Source organism: Vigna unguiculata, chromosome 7 (assembly GCF_004118075.2).
Source record: "Vigna unguiculata cultivar IT97K-499-35 chromosome 7, ASM411807v1, whole genome shotgun sequence".
NCBI classification, from domain to species: domain Eukaryota; kingdom Viridiplantae; phylum Streptophyta; class Magnoliopsida; order Fabales; family Fabaceae; genus Vigna; species Vigna unguiculata.
The window spans coordinates 7,714,642-7,732,036 of NC_040285.1; the positions used below are offsets into that span (position 1 = coordinate 7,714,642).

At 33.0% G+C, this 17,395-nt stretch overlaps 3 protein-coding genes across 4 annotated transcripts; 1 reads left to right on the top strand and 2 right to left on the bottom strand.

Moving 5' to 3' along the window:
- Positions 1-3,543: 3,543 nt before the first annotated feature.
- LOC114192818 (auxin-responsive protein SAUR50-like) lies at positions 3,544-4,165 on the top strand. The gene has a single exon (XM_028082638.1). The coding sequence runs from the start codon at positions 3,580-3,582 to the stop codon at positions 3,952-3,954; it is 375 nt and encodes a 124-aa protein (XP_027938439.1). The 5' UTR covers positions 3,544-3,579; the 3' UTR covers positions 3,955-4,165.
- A 685-nt stretch (positions 4,166-4,850) lies between these two features.
- Positions 4,851-9,949, bottom strand: LOC114190688 (probable 3-deoxy-D-manno-octulosonic acid transferase, mitochondrial). 2 transcript variants are annotated; one of them, XM_028079668.1, is made up of 11 exons: positions 9,604-9,949; positions 9,383-9,425; positions 8,452-8,574; positions 8,057-8,176; positions 7,897-7,975; positions 7,596-7,672; positions 6,759-6,824; positions 5,919-6,009; positions 5,593-5,712; positions 5,455-5,525; positions 4,851-5,372 (listed from the first exon to the last, which is right to left on the bottom strand). In XM_028079668.1, exons 1-11 carry the CDS (start codon positions 9,888-9,890, stop codon positions 5,175-5,177), a joined length of 1,275 nt encoding a protein of 424 aa, XP_027935469.1. In that variant the 5' UTR covers positions 9,891-9,949; the 3' UTR covers positions 4,851-5,174. The 2 variants fall into 2 exon arrangements, with proteins under 2 accessions (XP_027935469.1, XP_027935468.1); XM_028079667.1 differs by having other exon boundaries at positions 6,759-6,856; positions 7,556-7,672.
- Positions 9,950-14,760: 4,811 nt separating this feature from the next.
- LOC114190918 lies at positions 14,761-17,135 on the bottom strand. The gene is made up of 2 exons (XM_028079996.1): positions 16,960-17,135; positions 14,761-16,664 (listed from the first exon to the last, which is right to left on the bottom strand). Exon 2 carries the CDS (start codon positions 16,611-16,613, stop codon positions 14,994-14,996), a length of 1,620 nt encoding a protein of 539 aa, XP_027935797.1. The 5' UTR covers positions 16,614-16,664; positions 16,960-17,135; the 3' UTR covers positions 14,761-14,993.
- Positions 17,136-17,395: the final 260 nt, after the last annotated feature.

A 17,395-nucleotide genomic window follows, 5' to 3' on the forward strand; every position in this document is an offset into this window, starting at 1 on the left:
TGGGGCTCGTCTAATTCAACAATTAATATTTTTTTTGGAGAACTTTGCTAATTAATAATTAGTTTTTTTTTGGAGAGGTTACCTTTTGCTAACTATGGATGGTTATTTGAGTTATTTATCTTGTAACCTTTGTGAATAACAAAGGGTTGTATGTAGTGCCTAAACAAGGCAAAGAAAGACAAATTTTCACTATATGAAAATAAAACTTAATTTTTTAGTGTGGCTTTCTCTTGGGTTCTTTTTGTAGAATTCAAACATATTTATCAAAGAAATTTTTTCCTTTTGTGTGTGTAACCTCTTAGACATATCTTCCATCCTTGAAGTATGTCATCCTCCTCAATTTATACATATGTGTTTTTCTTCTTTTCATAATCATATAATTATGATTCTTTGCATATGAAATTAAGTTTTGATTGTTTGTAGAACTCAATAAGTTAATTTTAAACAATTTTGATTCTTGCTAAGTTTCATAATTTCTCTTCTTTTCTTATCCTTATTTGTTGTGTCCAAATTTTAGTCGTATTTATTTTACTTAATATTGTTTATTTGTTTCAGTTCTAACAAGTTTACAACTGTTTTACATGTCTTAATTCAAAATCTTGACAAAATCTTGACAAATAGGAAGAATCATATCATCAAGGGAGAGCTAGTGTTGATTATCTTTTCTCTAGATCAAATATCCTTTAAATACTATATGAACATTCAAGTCTAAGTTACATTGATCAAGAGATAGATTTAAGTAGGGACAAGGACAATCACATTTTTCATCCTCTTAAGACATATTAGTGAAGCGATAAGATCTCACTCAAATGATATTGCGTTGATGATTAATGCTTGTTTTGATATAAATACGATAATATTCTTAATATTGTATCTTTCTCGATTTATTTTTATTTTTAAAATTATAATATACATTATTAAATTATAAATAGAAATATAATTTATATTTGAATGCATTAATTTATTATGAATTTTATATATGATTAATATAATTATATATTAAAAACTATTTATGGTATAAAAGCAAGTAATTATATTATAAAATGTACATGTTAATGTGATATCTATTAGGTCTAACGTGAACTGAATGCACGGTCTAGCTATTCAGCATTAGTGGACCAAGAAGTTAGTTTAGAAGATTTAATCAGAAGAGTGGACCAAAGAGTTAGATTATAATTAAGATATTTCAGCTTTAGTGGACAAGTTAGGATATGGTCATGTTTGTAGCAAGTTACATTATGGTGTTCTGGTATAGTAATAAATGTAAATTAAATGAGATTAATAAAACAAAGAATGAATGCAAATTCCACGTGAATAAGAAAGCTATAGCTATCCCAAATTTGACACTAAGGCAGCAAAAAGTTATTTGTCATTTTCATGTTCACAAAATTATATTTTTTATGAGAAAAAAAATCATTTATTACCTACAAATACACAAATTATAACATAAAATCCTTCCTAAAATGATGCATATTAAAAAGATTAAGCTAACAAAAGTTTTCATCAATGACATTTATTGTTCCGGTTAAGAAGGGTAAAATACTACTAAAGAAAAAAATTATCTTATTTTTTCATTTCTAAAATTTTACCAAGATATGAGAAAATCAAAACTTCATCCCTAGTTTCATATTAAATTAGTTATTACTAATAGTCTTGTTGTTTTGTTTAAGAATCGAGACTAAAAATAATTTAAATATATTTTTTTATTAATTATTAAAGGGATTTCTAAAAGATAAAATCGTAAAAGAATTTTATAGATTTCAAAACAGATAATATTTTAAATATGATGATTGACCTTAATAATATTATATAATATTATATGAATATATTTAAGATTAGAATAATTTTATGTTTGTTATGAAATTTTTCGATGTATAATCATTTCAAAAAAGATAATAAAATTTTTGGAGAGTTCCAACAAAACCAAACAAAAATTAGGAGGAGAAAATGAAAACACATATATGGAAAGTGCTTGGGGGTACCATATATACCTGAGTGTTTTTCTTAATCCTCCTAATTAATTGTGCTTATTATTCATCATCAAAATGGAAAAAAGCTATTGGTAACCACTATCACTGAAATTTCCTCTTAAATAACAAAGAAATATGCACATTTTCTGGTATGTATCTAATCTTCATCCCTAAACCTAAAAGTGAAGAAAGTTCATAAATATCCACATGTAGATTGGTCCCAACATCCATGGCTGAGGGTTGCCACTAATCAGGGCCACTTTTCTAATCCCTATTTCATAGTTGCAGAGTTTCCTGCACGTGATTTTCTATTTCTAATTTTTGCTTTTTATATAAAAACTAACGTACATTGCAGAACATTAAACCATTTTTATGCTTCAATTTCCTGCACAATGTGATGAATCATGTTATATTGTATTAATCACATCAATTTCAATATGGTAATCCCAAAAGTTTGGCACTTTTGTTTGTACATAATAAAATTTACCTTATTATAATTAATTGCCCAATGATTTACTAAAAGAAATTGTAATTATTAGAGAAAAACAAAGTGCTTGTTGCAGTAAAAATAAAACATAAATACTTCGTATTGTATGAAAAACAATTATGAAAAATAATATATCTTGCTGCACATTAATATTATGTTAATACAATATATTACAGATGACATTACTTGTTATCTGGTAAAAATCAAATAACTCGAATCACACTTGAATTGAATCGTGACACTTCGACTATTATTATAATTTTGAGTAAAAAAGTTGACCCTAACATAATATCATGTTTTATTTATTAATTATCATTGTAATTTTTACTTTTTAATAATAAAACTGTTTAATTAATATTTAAAATTGGAGATGAAATACTCATTGCAGACTAAAATAGGTATGAAATAAAAATTCCAAATCGTTGAGTATAAACCTGAACATACACGAAACACAAATTTCATAAAATGAGAACAAAAACTGAAGATAAAAATAAAGAATAATTTTTCACTTGATGATAACATAATCACACATATCTCTATCTCTGACATCACTAATAAAAAGCATGCAGCATTGGTGGCATCACTGCACCAAATATCAAACTTCATTTCATCTAATCTTTAACATCATATTTAAAACTATATTAATACAATATTTTATTAACATAAAAGACTTTTCATATTTACTCCTGAATAAATGTTAAATAGCAAAAGTTCAGCCTTTGAGGTTGTTTATGTGATAGGAAAGGAAATGTGGTAATAGCACTAAGCATGCAGTTTTGCACACAGACACCATTAAAGGCAACCAAATCCTCCTCTTTTTTTTTTTTATCCATAACACCTTCGAGGCATCACAATAAATAAATAACAGAAAAACAAAAACGTTAATGCGGAACTGAGACAAGGACAACACCAAACTGCCATACCAAACCTTTGTCAACACACTTCGGAGTTTCCTTCAGTCGTTTTCCAAAGCACACACTGTGTCTCACTTTCTTCACAACATGGAAAGTAAGACTCTTGCACCACAACGCACCACACATATATATACATAAATATAACATAATATCATAACATTACATAGTCAAAAAACCTCATCGAAACCACAAGATCAAAAAATTGAACATGGCTTCTTGCATGTGGCTGAAGAGTGCCAGTGGTGGTGGCAGTGGGAAGAAGCCGCCGCCGAGGGACGTGCCGCCGGGGCACTTGGCGGTGATGGTGGGAGAAGAAGCAAAGAGAAGGTTTGTGATAAGGGCTGATTACCTTAACCATCCCTTGCTTCAAAAACTTTTAGACCAATATGAAGGTTATGGCTTCAACAAGAGTGGTCCTCTTGCTATACCTTGTGATGAGTACCTTTTCCAAGATATTATTCAGGCCCTTCGAGAGGGATCATCCTCTCCCCATGTGCCCCTCAAGAAGCTCCATTTCAAGGACTTTGTGCCCTTACTTCAGGACAATCATCATGGCAGAGGGAGCAGCAGCAGCAGCAACTAAATGCATTTTCATTAAGTATAGTATTTATATATTGATGTGCTTGTAGCAGTTTACGGGGAACAAGTGTTAACTCTTTCATTTCCTGCATTTGCTCACCTTCACTATTAGTTCTCAATAACCACAACCATGTTATTTATCTTCACAGATGATTTCACAAGTTATTCTCCAATGATTTCCGTATATGCTATGTGAGTTATTTGTATTTATCCAAGATTTCTCCTTGTACTTTCTTCATAGCAGAAAAAATGGATAAGTTGAGTAGCTAAAGCTCGATCATTCTCACAATTCAGAAACAAAAGTTATGACAGGTTCTTGGAAATATCCAACAATGTCTTTGCAGTTATCAAATTTGACCTTACTTTCTCGAAACTAAGACTTTTTTTGCACGTACTTGACACGTTACTATGATGCACGTGTTTATATTTCTCCTTTTTTATACATGATATGTGTGATATTTGATGATGCACGTATACATCCAAATTACGGTTCGATATAGTAGAATTAGTGATAGTCTTTATGCCGAAAAAGGAAAAAGGAAGAAGGAAAACCACCAGCAAATTCCTAAATGATGACAGAAATCATTAATTGATCGACAGTTGACTCAAAGCACGAATTTGGATACTTCAAATCGGCCAAATTATTGTATTATATCCTCACCAGATGTCCAAAACGTCAAGAAAATTACTTCTGAAAGAATCAGCACTCCTTTTGGTCAAGAAAATAATATTTCAGATATTTTTAACCGTCTTGCTGTGAACTTGTGATTCATAATTGTTATTTAATCGAACAATAAATGTATTTTAAGTTGATTGTGACGAGCTAAATGATTAATTGCAATTTTCTAGCACGAGTCAACAAGAATTCAAACCCACCAACAAACCTATAAGAGCCTACAGATAGGTTAGTGTTCATGTGAGCTCATAAACCATTATTCTTGTTCTTGAAAAACAGAAGCATATGGCAACTACACTCTTCAAGCTTTAAAGCCAATAATAGGAAACAAGATTGATGTTAAAGTAATACATAAAATTAATTTACAGCATTTCTTTAATATAAAATAAACATTTTATTTTACTTGATTTTGTCTATATTCAGACAACCATCAATGTGAAATGGGGTTGCAACTTGAGTGTGCTTCTGCCTTCTATCGCTCGGTAAATGAATCCAATAAATGGTTTCTGTCCGAAAGAAAATTGGTTGAGAATATGAAACTTCATTTCTCATAGTCTTAGACTCTTGGATTCCTCTGCAGAGAATCTACCAAAAATATGAAAATTTAGCAAACTCCATGTTTTCTCAACAATGCCACATGACAAACTGCAAAACACTTCCTTAGAGGCTCTTCCACGTTCTTCCAGAAGTGTTGCATTGGTGAAGAGCTCAAGGAGAGCCTTTTCAAGCTCCGGTTTACCAGAAACCTAGAAGAAAACGACCACAGAGAACACTAAGAACATTTTATGCTGAAGAACAATGTTGATTAATTATGAGTTGTCACCTCACCTGAAGAACTGACAAAGGATTTGATCGTTGCATTTCCAGTACCATGTGGGAGAAATGCCCAACGTGACAACCTGAAATAAATTATGAGTTCCAAATACACATAATATGCTGAGATTTGAGAATTGCATTAACATGCACCTGTCAGAACAGCACATCCAGCTGCAGCAGCTTCTGAGATGTTATGGCCAGATAAACCAGGAAGTAATGAACCCCCAATCACAGCTATTGGTGTTAATGTGTACAATTGTCTTAATTCACCTACCATAGAAGATGGATGACAGTGAGTATCATGATGATGTCCCTATTAACCCTAATCATTCTAATCCTAGAAGGTACCCATTTTCTAATAATTAGTAAAGGCCTGTTAAACTCAGCAGCTCTAGAAATTCTCTGGTCTCAATTCTCAGCAAAAGTATATTTTCATGCATGACGCATTTCATGTCAGTCAAGAAAAGAAGTTGTACCCAATGTGTCTACCACATAAATGTTAGTTCCGGGCTTAAACTTCTCACATTGAGACCTCAAAATCACATTTTGTCCTTCTTTCTCCAATTTCTGCACTAAATCAAACAGAAATACCATGAATTTCAGAGATGGTAGAAACGTAAAAGTGCTTAGAATTCAGAATAATTTTTGAATGAGTATCATTTTTGTTGAATGCAAATTACTCTAAAAGGAGATGTATAGACTGATTGTCATTTGATACGAGCACATCCATACGTAAACACAATAATTTTGGTAATTCGTTAACCTATATTTAAGATTCTCTTCACTTCAAAAAAACAAGCCAAGGAAAAAAATTCTAAGAAAACCTCTTGAAAATGAAAGTTACATTTCTCAATGTACGAAAGCCCAAAAACACTAACACGTGTTTGGGCTGGCAGTAGGGACTGGTGCCTTGCAAACTAGTGAACAACGGTTTGAGTTTCTGCCAGGCAGGGGAGTTACTAACATTTAGTATCTGTTAGTAACTGGATCAAAACACCCAAAACTGGGGTGGTAACTTTTCCGCATTATTCTTCAACTGCTTCCTTTCCTATAGTTCTACGAGTCAACTTCCTCCCTTGATTCCTTTATAAATCCTCCTAAAAATCACTCAATTGTTTCCTTCTATAAATCATTGATTGCTGCACACGAAATCTGTTACATTAAGTATTCAATTCCCCTCTGCCATTTCCTAATATACATCTTATTAGGTGGTTTCGTTAACAGTATCAGACTGTCTTGGTTACAAGTTCTTCCTGTGGGAGATAGCCATTGAACCAAAAGAACATGTTTTCAAAGGATATAGGATAAAAGCTTACTCTGGCAATCTCTCTTCCTTGTTGTAGATGCCGAGGGACAATAATAGTCAGTATGTTAGGTTGTTGCTGCATAAGGGCAAAGTGAACACCTAATATTACTGCAGAGAAAGGAATCAAATCTAGACATATTAAAGAAAAGAGTATAAAATTAAGGAGTGTGGCAAACTAATTTCATCTAATTATAAAGTATTCTTGAAACTAATAAGTAGGACAATATGTAAAAGACAAGAAACATACATTCTAGCACTAGAAACTTAAAAAAAAAAAATCAATTGCATGAATCTAATAATCAAACAAAATGAGACAAAAACAATAACATATCATATTTCTTTGAATTGCCAATTTAGGGGAAAAAAAGGAAAATAGAATGTGCTATGTTAGAAAAAAAATATATGTAACTTGGCCAACATTTACAAAACATAAAATGTTAACATCTTTACTGACTGTGCAATAAATCTCAGAACAATTAAACCACCTACATTGTGTCAATTTTCTCATATTATTGGCTTCCCTTTTTTTCATGTTAAGCAAACTAATCAGGTGGCTCCAAGCAACAAACATAAAATGTTTGTTAGAAAAAGACTTTTTCATAACTCAAGGCCAGCATTGTCAAAACATAAAATGTTAACATCTTTACTGAGTAGTGTACACCAAATCTCCGAACAATCAAACCACCTACATTGTGTCAATTGCTTCCCTCCCATTTTTTTTTTATGTTAAGCAAACTAATCAGGTGGATCCAAAGAACAAATAAGTATTTGCAAAATAATGCCAGAGGTATAGAAGATGGAACTGACTTTCTTCTTCTCCCCTATGAATGGAAGAAGCCATCCAAACCTGCTTTTCAGTAAGCTGTACTCTGAGATTTTCTATATTATTTCGGCCTCTTTCGTTGACTCCAAAATCTTCTATTACTGAATGAAAAGAATGATAAGATGAGCTTAGTACAGAGCACTTTATCACTTCGAAAATTCAACATTCCAAGAAGAACCAAGAACAAAAAATTTTCAGTTTCTATAACTACATTTGTAAACATAGCGGCAACAACATGGCTGTGAGCTAAACAGCTACTTTTGTTTTAAAAGAACAGCTACTTTCATTTAGTTTAAATATTAAGTAAATAAAAGAAATGGCATACCATATTTTAAATCACCAGAAAAGTTAATGATATAAGGAGGGGCCTGTAGCAGCTGTAACCGGATACCCTGCTCTGTACTCTATGACATTCAAAATATTCAATGGTGGCATAATAAAAGACTTGAACTACTGAGAAGGTAAAAAGATCCAGGAGATCGTACCAACGGGACAATCAATGAAAACTTTGATAACATCAATGAAATTAATGGTAGAAGCACTGATCCTGACCAATATTTAAAGGACTTCTCAGACATCCGAGCATTTAAAAGCGCCAGTGTTATCTGATGCAAGTAATGTGTTATAACATGTTAGAATCAATATAATCAATTGATATGACGCACGTCCAACACACATAAATGAAGCAGATGTATGAACAAAGAAATTAAATGGCTTACCATTTAAAATTAAAAAGGTCAGCCTCAACTATTGCTAGCTTATGTACTACATTATCTTGTTTCAGTTCAGATGCATGAAGTGAACATTCGACTATCTTTCCCTCCCTTACATGCTCTAAAGATGGATGTAGTTCACAAACTAATGAGAAAGAATGACTTACACCATTTCTAGAAGCATCCATGATAAGATTTGGCCAGAGTTCACTTTCCATTAGCACAATAGCGTTTGGTTTCCAATAATCAAGGAAAGAATGGATGGAAGTAGGGGTATCAACAGGCGAAAACTGCCAAATTTGAAAGTTTCAGCAAACCAAAACAATTGTGTTAAGCGTCATCTAAAATTCAAAAAATGTAGGCCACCCATAACTGAAAAATATGTTAAGCCTCCGTTCAAACTGATAAAGAAATGGTAAGTAAATAACAAGCAAGCTAGAATACAAAAGTCAACCCAGAATTCCATTTCAAGGGTATGTGTGCGTGCTTGATCATTTATCCTGAAGCAAGATATACGGCCCTAAGAGCCTAGAGATCGGTTGAAAACATGATAACAAATTCAGTTTTAAACAACCATTGAAGAAATAAATTGCCTTAAGAAACAAAAACATTTCTCTTTTTCAATTCTTTTCAGAAATAAATTTATTTTGGAAAAGATGCATAGCTATTGCCAATCCGCGTTTTCAAAAATTAAGAAATGACTGCACCATCCTTATGAGTTGTATGCCCACCAATTAACACAAAAACCAGTAATTTCTCATTATAAGAAATAACAGCACGTCATCCTCATAACTACAAGATTTACTGCTGAAAAATGATCAGACTCAGTAAAGGCAACAGTTTTATGCAATAGCTTTCCTGCATGAGCGCATCACGAAAATGACCTAGGCAATAAACCTAATTGAGGAATGCCAATGAGTAATAATACATTTTTTGATACACCAATTTATTGCCTGCTAGTGACAAAAACACAAGAGCCTTCTTATTTAACTAGTGTAGGTAAAGTAAAGGTTATATGTTAAAATAGTATTTTAGGCATTTCTTAACTTATTTTGAGAAAAGATGCAAGCGGATAGAGAAATTACTCAATCAACACACCTGCAAAATTATTTCACTCGGAAGCGACTTGCTTAGTACTTCACTGCGTTAAACCAAAAACGAAAAAATAAGAACAACGTCACAAATGAGTTCAATAGTGTCTGATTCTCTTTTCAGAAAAAGGATTCGGAAAACATATAAACCGTTTGAACTTTGAACTACAGCTTCTAGTGTTCAGAAATTCGGAGCAAGGAATTATAGTGCGAATTTGAGAGTCTTACAAAGCAGACATAGTGGTGATGGTCAAGAGCACGTTCAAATGAGGCATTTTTCGAATGCAGTGTTTGATTACGGGAATGGCGATCATTCCTTCGCCTAAGGAAACGGCATGGAACCAGAGGAGTGGGCCCGGTCGCCGAGGCTGAGAAGGGTGGCCGAGGCGCTCCGGCCACCGGTGAGGGTGTTCTAGGCCGAGAAACCTGCGCCACCGCAGGTGGAGGCGGATTAACGGCGAGACGCCGTAGCTCAGGGCTCTGTATAGCTTGTACACCACCAACCCCTTCTTCATCGTTCAATTCTCTTCCGCGCCACCTTCTGCCACTTCACACCAGAGTGTGAGCCCGCCCAACCACCACCCACCTCCGTATGGGCCTACTGCCCCAATTACAAATAAAGTGGGCCTTCTCTTGTGGGCCGTTCAATCGAAAATGACAACTACACTTTTCTAATATGTCTTTAAAAAAAATAACTGATTTGATGACTGAGAAATTTAATCAATTTAAATTTAATAATTAATTTTTATTCAAATCATAATATTTAGGCTTATTTATAATTTTTGATCCCTATGTTTTTTCAAAATTTGTCATTTTAGTCCTAGACTTTTCTATTCAATTTTGGCCATTTCATTTTGCTAAATGCATAATTTTGGCCCTACTTTTTTTTACGCCACCGTTACACCATACGTTGAATTGGTTGAGAAATAGAAAACTAAATTAATAGATACTTTAATTCATTGAATTGTAAAAAATAATTTTCAAGAATTGTATTATTAATTTTCTTATTATTTTTCTTCAACTGGTTTACTACATTTTTTCCTTCTCGTTTAATATGACACAACTATATTAAAAAATAAACTCATTGATCTCAAATTCGTATGTTAAATGCTTACAAAGACAATTCATTAATAATCTATACTTAAAAAATGAAGCTTCTCAGGAACCGGGCCATGGCAAGCATTCCATGAAAGGAAACATTTAACAAGAAATATTTTTATACATACTATAAGATTACCCAATCAAATTTTAAACTTATGTTAATATGTAAAGTGATAAATGCACTAGGTTGAACAATATGCAACAAAATTAAAGATATCTTCCATGATTTATTGAAGTAAATATTTTATTGTGTGTGAAATCAAGAATTTGTTGCTTTGTGCAATGTAGCGATGTAACATCCTTGTGATGTTATCTTGTTATTATTGACATGCATGAAATAATTTTTTAGAACTTTTACTATGATAATATATGCTTTGTTTTGTTCAAGATATTGGATATATGCTATGATAATATTTGCTTGGTTATGTGTTTAAATAAAATAAAAAACCTTAATTTTCATGGTTTGGATTTTTAGTAAATTTGTATTTGAAGTGATTTTTATTTCAATTTCTGAAAATGTTTTTTTATTGATAGAGATTATCTAAGTAGTTCTTCAATAAAATTCGAGATTTATATGTAGTATGCATCATAAGCGGAACGTTAACCCTTACTTAAATACTCAAAACACCATCAAAATAAGTGATCAAGACTATGTCTCAATTATTTAGCTAGTTTTTGTTCTTTTACGTTCTTTCGATTATTAGTTTGTACCTTAAAATTTGTCACATTGTTTTGCATGAGAAGACTCTCTTACTTATATGAATTAAAATTCACCTGCTCTAATTTTACAATAGATTAATAATATTAAAGCATTCTTTTTACTTAAAAAATTATGGTAATGAATATAAATCATAATTGAAATGGTTTATAAAAATTTATTTTTATTACGATAGTGTGTTAAATATTTATGTATTTATATTTATATCTTTTAATAAAATTAATAAGTAATTATGTTTTTTAAAAAAATATACTTGAATAAAAACAAATGACCGGTCGGTCTAGTTAATAAAAAATATAATGTAATTAATCTTATTTTTAGTTAATAAATTAACTTTTGATTGTAATTACATTATTTTACTTAAACAACAAGTAAAGGCAACAAAAAATTATATCATTCTATAATAAATTGAGTATATTTAAATGATTTTGTTTATTTAATCAGTGGTATAAAAGCTCATGGTTCCTCTTGGTAATCAGCTTAGATCGTTGTGACAACAACATAACATAACTACATTATAATCAAAATAACAATTTAGGTTAGAACTGTCAAAATAAGTTGGAACCCACGACTCAACTCGGCTCACCACGGGTTCGGGTCGGGTTAGGTTGAAATTTTTTTACAAATTTCAATACGGGTTGATTTTTGACCCGGCTCATCCGGGTTGAACCCGTGTCGGGTTGGCTCACCAACCTGCAGATAAAAGGGTTACACAAGTGTTTTTTATTAAGTTGGGTTTTACATTTGGGTCATGTTAGGTTTTTTTTTTAACTAACACATAAATAATTTGTATTTTTTTTTATTTCGGTTTGTATTTGGATTGTATTAAAGTTTATTTAGATTTTAATTAGAATTATAATTTAGTTTTGATTTAAAATAAAATAAAAAAAAATTGTATTTTTTTAATTAAGTGAACCCATGAGCCAACCTGTTTAACCTGCTAACCCGTGGTGGGTCGGGCTGGGTTCGATTTTTTTGGCTCGCTAAAATCACTTATGCGGGTTGGGTTCAAGTCACATTTATGTAATCTCTCCCTTATAAAACTCCTCTCAAAAATAGACTCATATGTGATATCAAAGTCGAAGGTTCGTCTTGGTGATTGGCTTAGACCGTTGTGATAATAATAACAAGACAATAACACCACAACCATAATGACAACTATTTAAGTGAAAGTCACATGTACTTGAAGGAGAATATATTATATGAAATGGACTTACTCTTGAGGGAAAGATTGTTAAAAATAATTCAAGTATGCATCTAAGTCCCACATTGGATAGAAATGACAAATTTAAACACCATATAAGAAAAAAAAGACTCATAAACCCAGAGCCTTGAGGTATTAGATTAAAAGTGGTGCCAAGTGACCTATTTACTTACTTTGTAATTAATGGAAGCCTATAATAGTTTCATAAAGGAGAATTGGACATAGATGAAGCTTTGAGGAAGACTTATAAATCTTTTGTATTATTCTTATTCATTAGATGACTTATAACAAGATCTTGTTTTTAAGTTTGCTTTAGGTCTCTCACATCCTTCAGCCACTTCTATCAACATGTTAGTTGGATAATGAAAACTACATTCCATGTCACATGAATAAAAAACCCTTACCTAGACATATTTGGATAGATGAGTTAAAATACAAGTATTAGATAAATGTATATTCTAGAAATGCTCTCGTGTATAATATTTGAGGATAAATATTGTAAGGTACACACTATTAAAGGTGTTAAAGAGATGTGGAACATTCTTGCCATCTCCTGTTAACGATCCATTGAAGTCAAGAGAAACAATCTTATTCTCTTGTCTTGCCACTACAACTTGTTTAGTATGAAAGATGGTGAAAACATCATGTTCAATTAGTTTCAAACCGTCCTAAATGAGTTAGACTCATTAGGAAAAAACTAAGAGAGATATCATGATGTTGAAAAAAGCCTTTGAAGTTTTCCTAAAACACGAAGACCACATGTAAGCTACAACTTGATACGCACCATTACATTCTAGATTAATAAAGTACATAAGCATTCTCCTATCAGAATTAGAAAATTTGTCAAATGCGTAACAATTGCTAACTAGGAATTGAACTCGTGACCTTGACTCTAATACCAATTGTAGGATTGAGCACTTACCACTAGGCCAAAAGTTATAGCTATTAGTTAGGGTGCAACTCCTTTTATTTAAGAACGTAACAACCCAAGTGTCATGGTTCGATTATGACTTGACCCACTTAGCCTCCACCACAAAACAATTGATGCCACCTGCAACAATCTCCGCCTTAGAAATTGTGCTACAAGGAATCCCATTCTTGAATTGTGACATGATCCACATGACTTCTGCCATGGGATAATTGTGCAACCTGCAACAATATGACATTATATTCATTTAACATTCCAACCTTTTTTGCATGTAAAGTGATTTGTATGTTCTTTCTTACATGTTGTTGGGCGTTTGTAGCTCTTGCAGCTGTTGAAGGCATCAACAAAATTCAGAGAAATAAATTGTTTGTGTTGTCCATACAACAACTACTGGACTATGACATAATAATTAATCGAGGACACAAAAGTGAACTACCTTTATATTCTTTTGAGTATGTCCTCAATAATTTAGGCATAACAACCCAAAAGAATTATCCTTACATAGGAATAAGGAGAATCTATGATAAATGCAAGGTACATGGCCAAACCTTTTTTTCAAACTTTTCTTCTAATCATAATAACTTGATAAACTTAAGATTTCAAAAAATAAATAAATAAATTGTGTAGACGAAGAAATAATCATGTCTATTGATGACTTTAAGACAATTCATCCGTTTAATGAAAATGCGTTGCTTAAGACGATTGCCAACCGTCCTGTTTGTACATCTATATATACTTTTTCAAAGGTTTGTTAACACTGAATCAAAAATCCTAATGTGATTTAAAAAAAAATTGCAGGGGTGATAAGTTCGAATTCTTTCATATATCTAAATCATTTAATAACAATATTACAATTGTCTAAACAACCAGATGAAATTGACTGCAAGTTAAATTAGACTTAAAGTTATTTTTAAAAAAATATTTCTTTAGAAGAAACTAGTAAATATTCTCAAAGTACACAAAGTTGTGTTACAACAAGACATTCATAAAAAAAAAGTAAAATAATTAGTATGAAGCAATTGTAAAAATTTATGAAGATATCAAAATATTATTGACCCTTTCCTTTGATTAAAGTCACAAGCTTGTAAACACTCAACTTTATTATACTAACGTGATATGAAATTTAAGACTAAAGTGGTAAATAAGACTTTAGGCATAAATTAAAAATTAGAATTTTAAAAATTAAAACATAAATAAATTACTTTAGCAGAAACTTTATAGAATCTTTCATTAATAAAATAAAAATATAAAAAATTTTCAAAACGTATCCACACAAAATAAAAAAATAAAAAATTATAATATAATATGATACAGATTGGAGATGATATTACCACATCAACATCATTAAATATTAGATTTCCAACCGTGTCTGTTGTGTTGTGTGTCATGCGTTCATCCAAGTCTAAGTTGAGGTACAGTGTAACAGTGGTTTTATTTTGTTTGGTGCGATTCAACTGCGATGATTCAGTATTCGCAAAACATTTGCACATTTGACAATATTGGGTTTTGACCTAACAACGGTAGCTAAATGCAACTCAGAATCAGGTTGATGTGATTCTCTGCTTATTGACACATGAAAAGTGTTATCATACTTCTGGGAAGACGCTACATTAGAAAATGATAACTGTACACAATAGGTAACATTCACATTGGCAATGTTCTGTGGCCTAAAAACATCTATTGTACAACTCATTCTTTTTTAAACGATCACTACTAAAAACTCTAGACCCTGCAGATTCCCGTGCCGCTCTCAAGCGAGCCTCTCCATGAATCCTGCACACATAGTGAAGACCAACAAGGAGTTCAACCATTGCAGCTTCAGCTTTTGCTTGGTCTGCAAAGTAAAGAGTTTGCACAAGCAAAACGTTTGCTTTGCAACCAGATTGCTCCCTCTCGAAATTCCTCTCAGAATACCACTTTATCATGTTATGTGCCAGAGGAGCCAACCATTCCAATATATGTGAAACCACCAAACTCCATTCCACTGCAACACCAGTTTCATGAAAAGAAGCACGCGTGCTCTTTGCATACCACTTAAGCTTACTCCTCAGAGCGCTTCTTATAGTGGCTGGTAACATGTCATACAAATCATCTCTTGTTTCATGATCAATGAGGTGTGGTGCTGATGCCATCTTCTCTATCAGCACAATCACATTTGCGTAATGAAGAGCTAAAGCTGCAAAACCAAGGGTACATTCACCTGCCCTTAACCGATCCTTCATATATAGCTTAAAATAAATTCTTCTTCTGCATCTCAGAGATTTTTTATCCTCAATGTTCTTCACATTACTTGTCATACAAGTCTTTGCCACAGGAGAATTATTTTCAACTGACATGCAACCTATGAATGGCCCAATATTTTTGAACTGCTTGCTTTCTGAATGAAGCACTACTTGATGCTTTTTCTTCTTTCTATTGCTCTTGTTCTTGGTTTTGTTCACTTCAAACCCTTGCTTGCTGTTGCTCTCAAAACGTTGTGAACTGAATCCTCGTGAATCAGTCTTAGAAGAATGCATAAGAGAAGAGAAGGAATGGCTGCGAGTAAGGGATTCATTTTCCTGGTTTTCCATAGGTATAGGACTATGCCCAAAGACAAGGATGATTCTCTCAAGAATTGTGAACAATGATCTTGCCAATAACCGGACCACATAGTCATGACTTCTGTTCCACGGAGACATGTCTCTCAGAGTTTTCACTTGCTGTCGCTGCCACATGACCCTCTTGTGAAACTCAAGCAGTTTCAGTTTCCCCCCATGAAGCTGGCGATTCGCCTTCATTCTCCTGAAAGTTTGTTCTCTCTCAGCTAATACCTCAAGCTCTTGTGACAGTAGTGACATAGCAGCAACAAATCTATCCATTTTCTTCACTTTCCTCTCCATCTTTTTCCATGCATATTCCCACCCAGACCAATGAACATAATGTTGAGCAGGGTTGTGAAGAAAATGTTCATAACCATGATACCCTGGATCCTTGCACCTTTTACTCAACCTGGCCACAGACCAAGCGAGAGACTCAAAGTTATTGAGTATCTCACTCAATGCCAGTTCCATCAAGAAATCTTCATCATCAGACACCAGCATTTTCACCCCAACCGATTTCACTATCCATTCCTTCGTAATCATTATCTCCCTGTTACTCAAAGAATGCCATAAACTAACCACCTTAGACATCAAACCAGCAACCTCAAACGCCAAAATCCCAATCACTTCCTTGCCATCTGATGCACTCTTGCGTGAGACTGGTAACAGACCACTGAGCCATCTCCCATTCACTGCTTCACCCACCATAGTTCTAATTAGCACCCTCAACGGTCAACAGATACCCCTATCCTGTTTAGACTTTATCAAACACAAAAACACTAGTTATCAACTCAAAACCCGTTGAAGACACCAAATTGGCATATAATCACTAAATAACTAGTGACCAACAGCAACAAGTTTTAGTCTTCGAGAAGAAAGTTTCTGATATTTCAAAATTTGAGTTCAAACTCGGTGTAACTCAATCATGTAAGTTAACAAGTGAATTCTGATGAATATACAACTTTCACTACAGTAAAAACAAAGGATTTCCAACGGCTCACAAAACTCAACCAATGATTCAAAACACACGTGAAGAAAGATATTAGAAACATACCCTCAACAAGTCCGAAGCAGCATTGAGTTCAATGAGAAAAAAACTGAACCTCGCCAAGGATAACAGTGGAACATATTCTAAGCTGAAATAACGCAGCTAAAACCATAATGAATGGATGGTAGAGGTACCAGAAAAGGATAAGAAAATGGACAAAGGATAAAGCGAAAGAAAAAGACAATGACATAGAGAAAGAGAGAGAGAGAGAGTGGAAAACCGATCAAACCGAGGTAAGAAAAGAACAAGGGTGTCTGTGTAATTGGGAAACGTGACGTTACTGTGACAATTCAGTGGTTTATTACGTCTGGTAATTGCTTGTTCAAAAGAGTGTCTGTGTGTGATGATGCGGCTTGTGAGCCTTTTGGGGTGTTGGAGTGTAGCGAAGAACTTCGTGAACATTTAGAATTTTGGTTCAACGCGGCTACTAGTTGGAGTGAGT

What these genes read in the sequence shown, in the direction of transcription:
- LOC114192818 (XM_028082638.1), top strand. Translation starts at nt 3,580, where the DNA reads ATGGCTTCTTGCATGTGGCTGAAGAGTGCCAGTGGTGGTGGCAGTGGG.
- LOC114190688 (XM_028079667.1), bottom strand. Translation starts at nt 9,890, where the DNA reads ATGAAGAAGGGGTTGGTGGTGTACAAGCTATACAGAGCCCTGAGCTAC. An exon ending in TTTCATTGATTGTCCCGTTG is followed by an intron (nt 7,976 to 8,056) that starts GTACGATCTCCT and finishes TGAATGTCATAG; the next exon opens with AGTACAGAGCAGGGTATCCG. An exon ending in TCATAGGGGAGAAGAAGAAA is followed by an intron (nt 6,857 to 7,555) that starts GTCAGTTCCATC and finishes CTTTCTCTGCAG; the next exon opens with TAATATTAGGTGTTCACTTT.
- LOC114190918 (XM_028079996.1), bottom strand. Translation starts at nt 16,613, where the DNA reads ATGGTGGGTGAAGCAGTGAATGGGAGATGGCTCAGTGGTCTGTTACCA.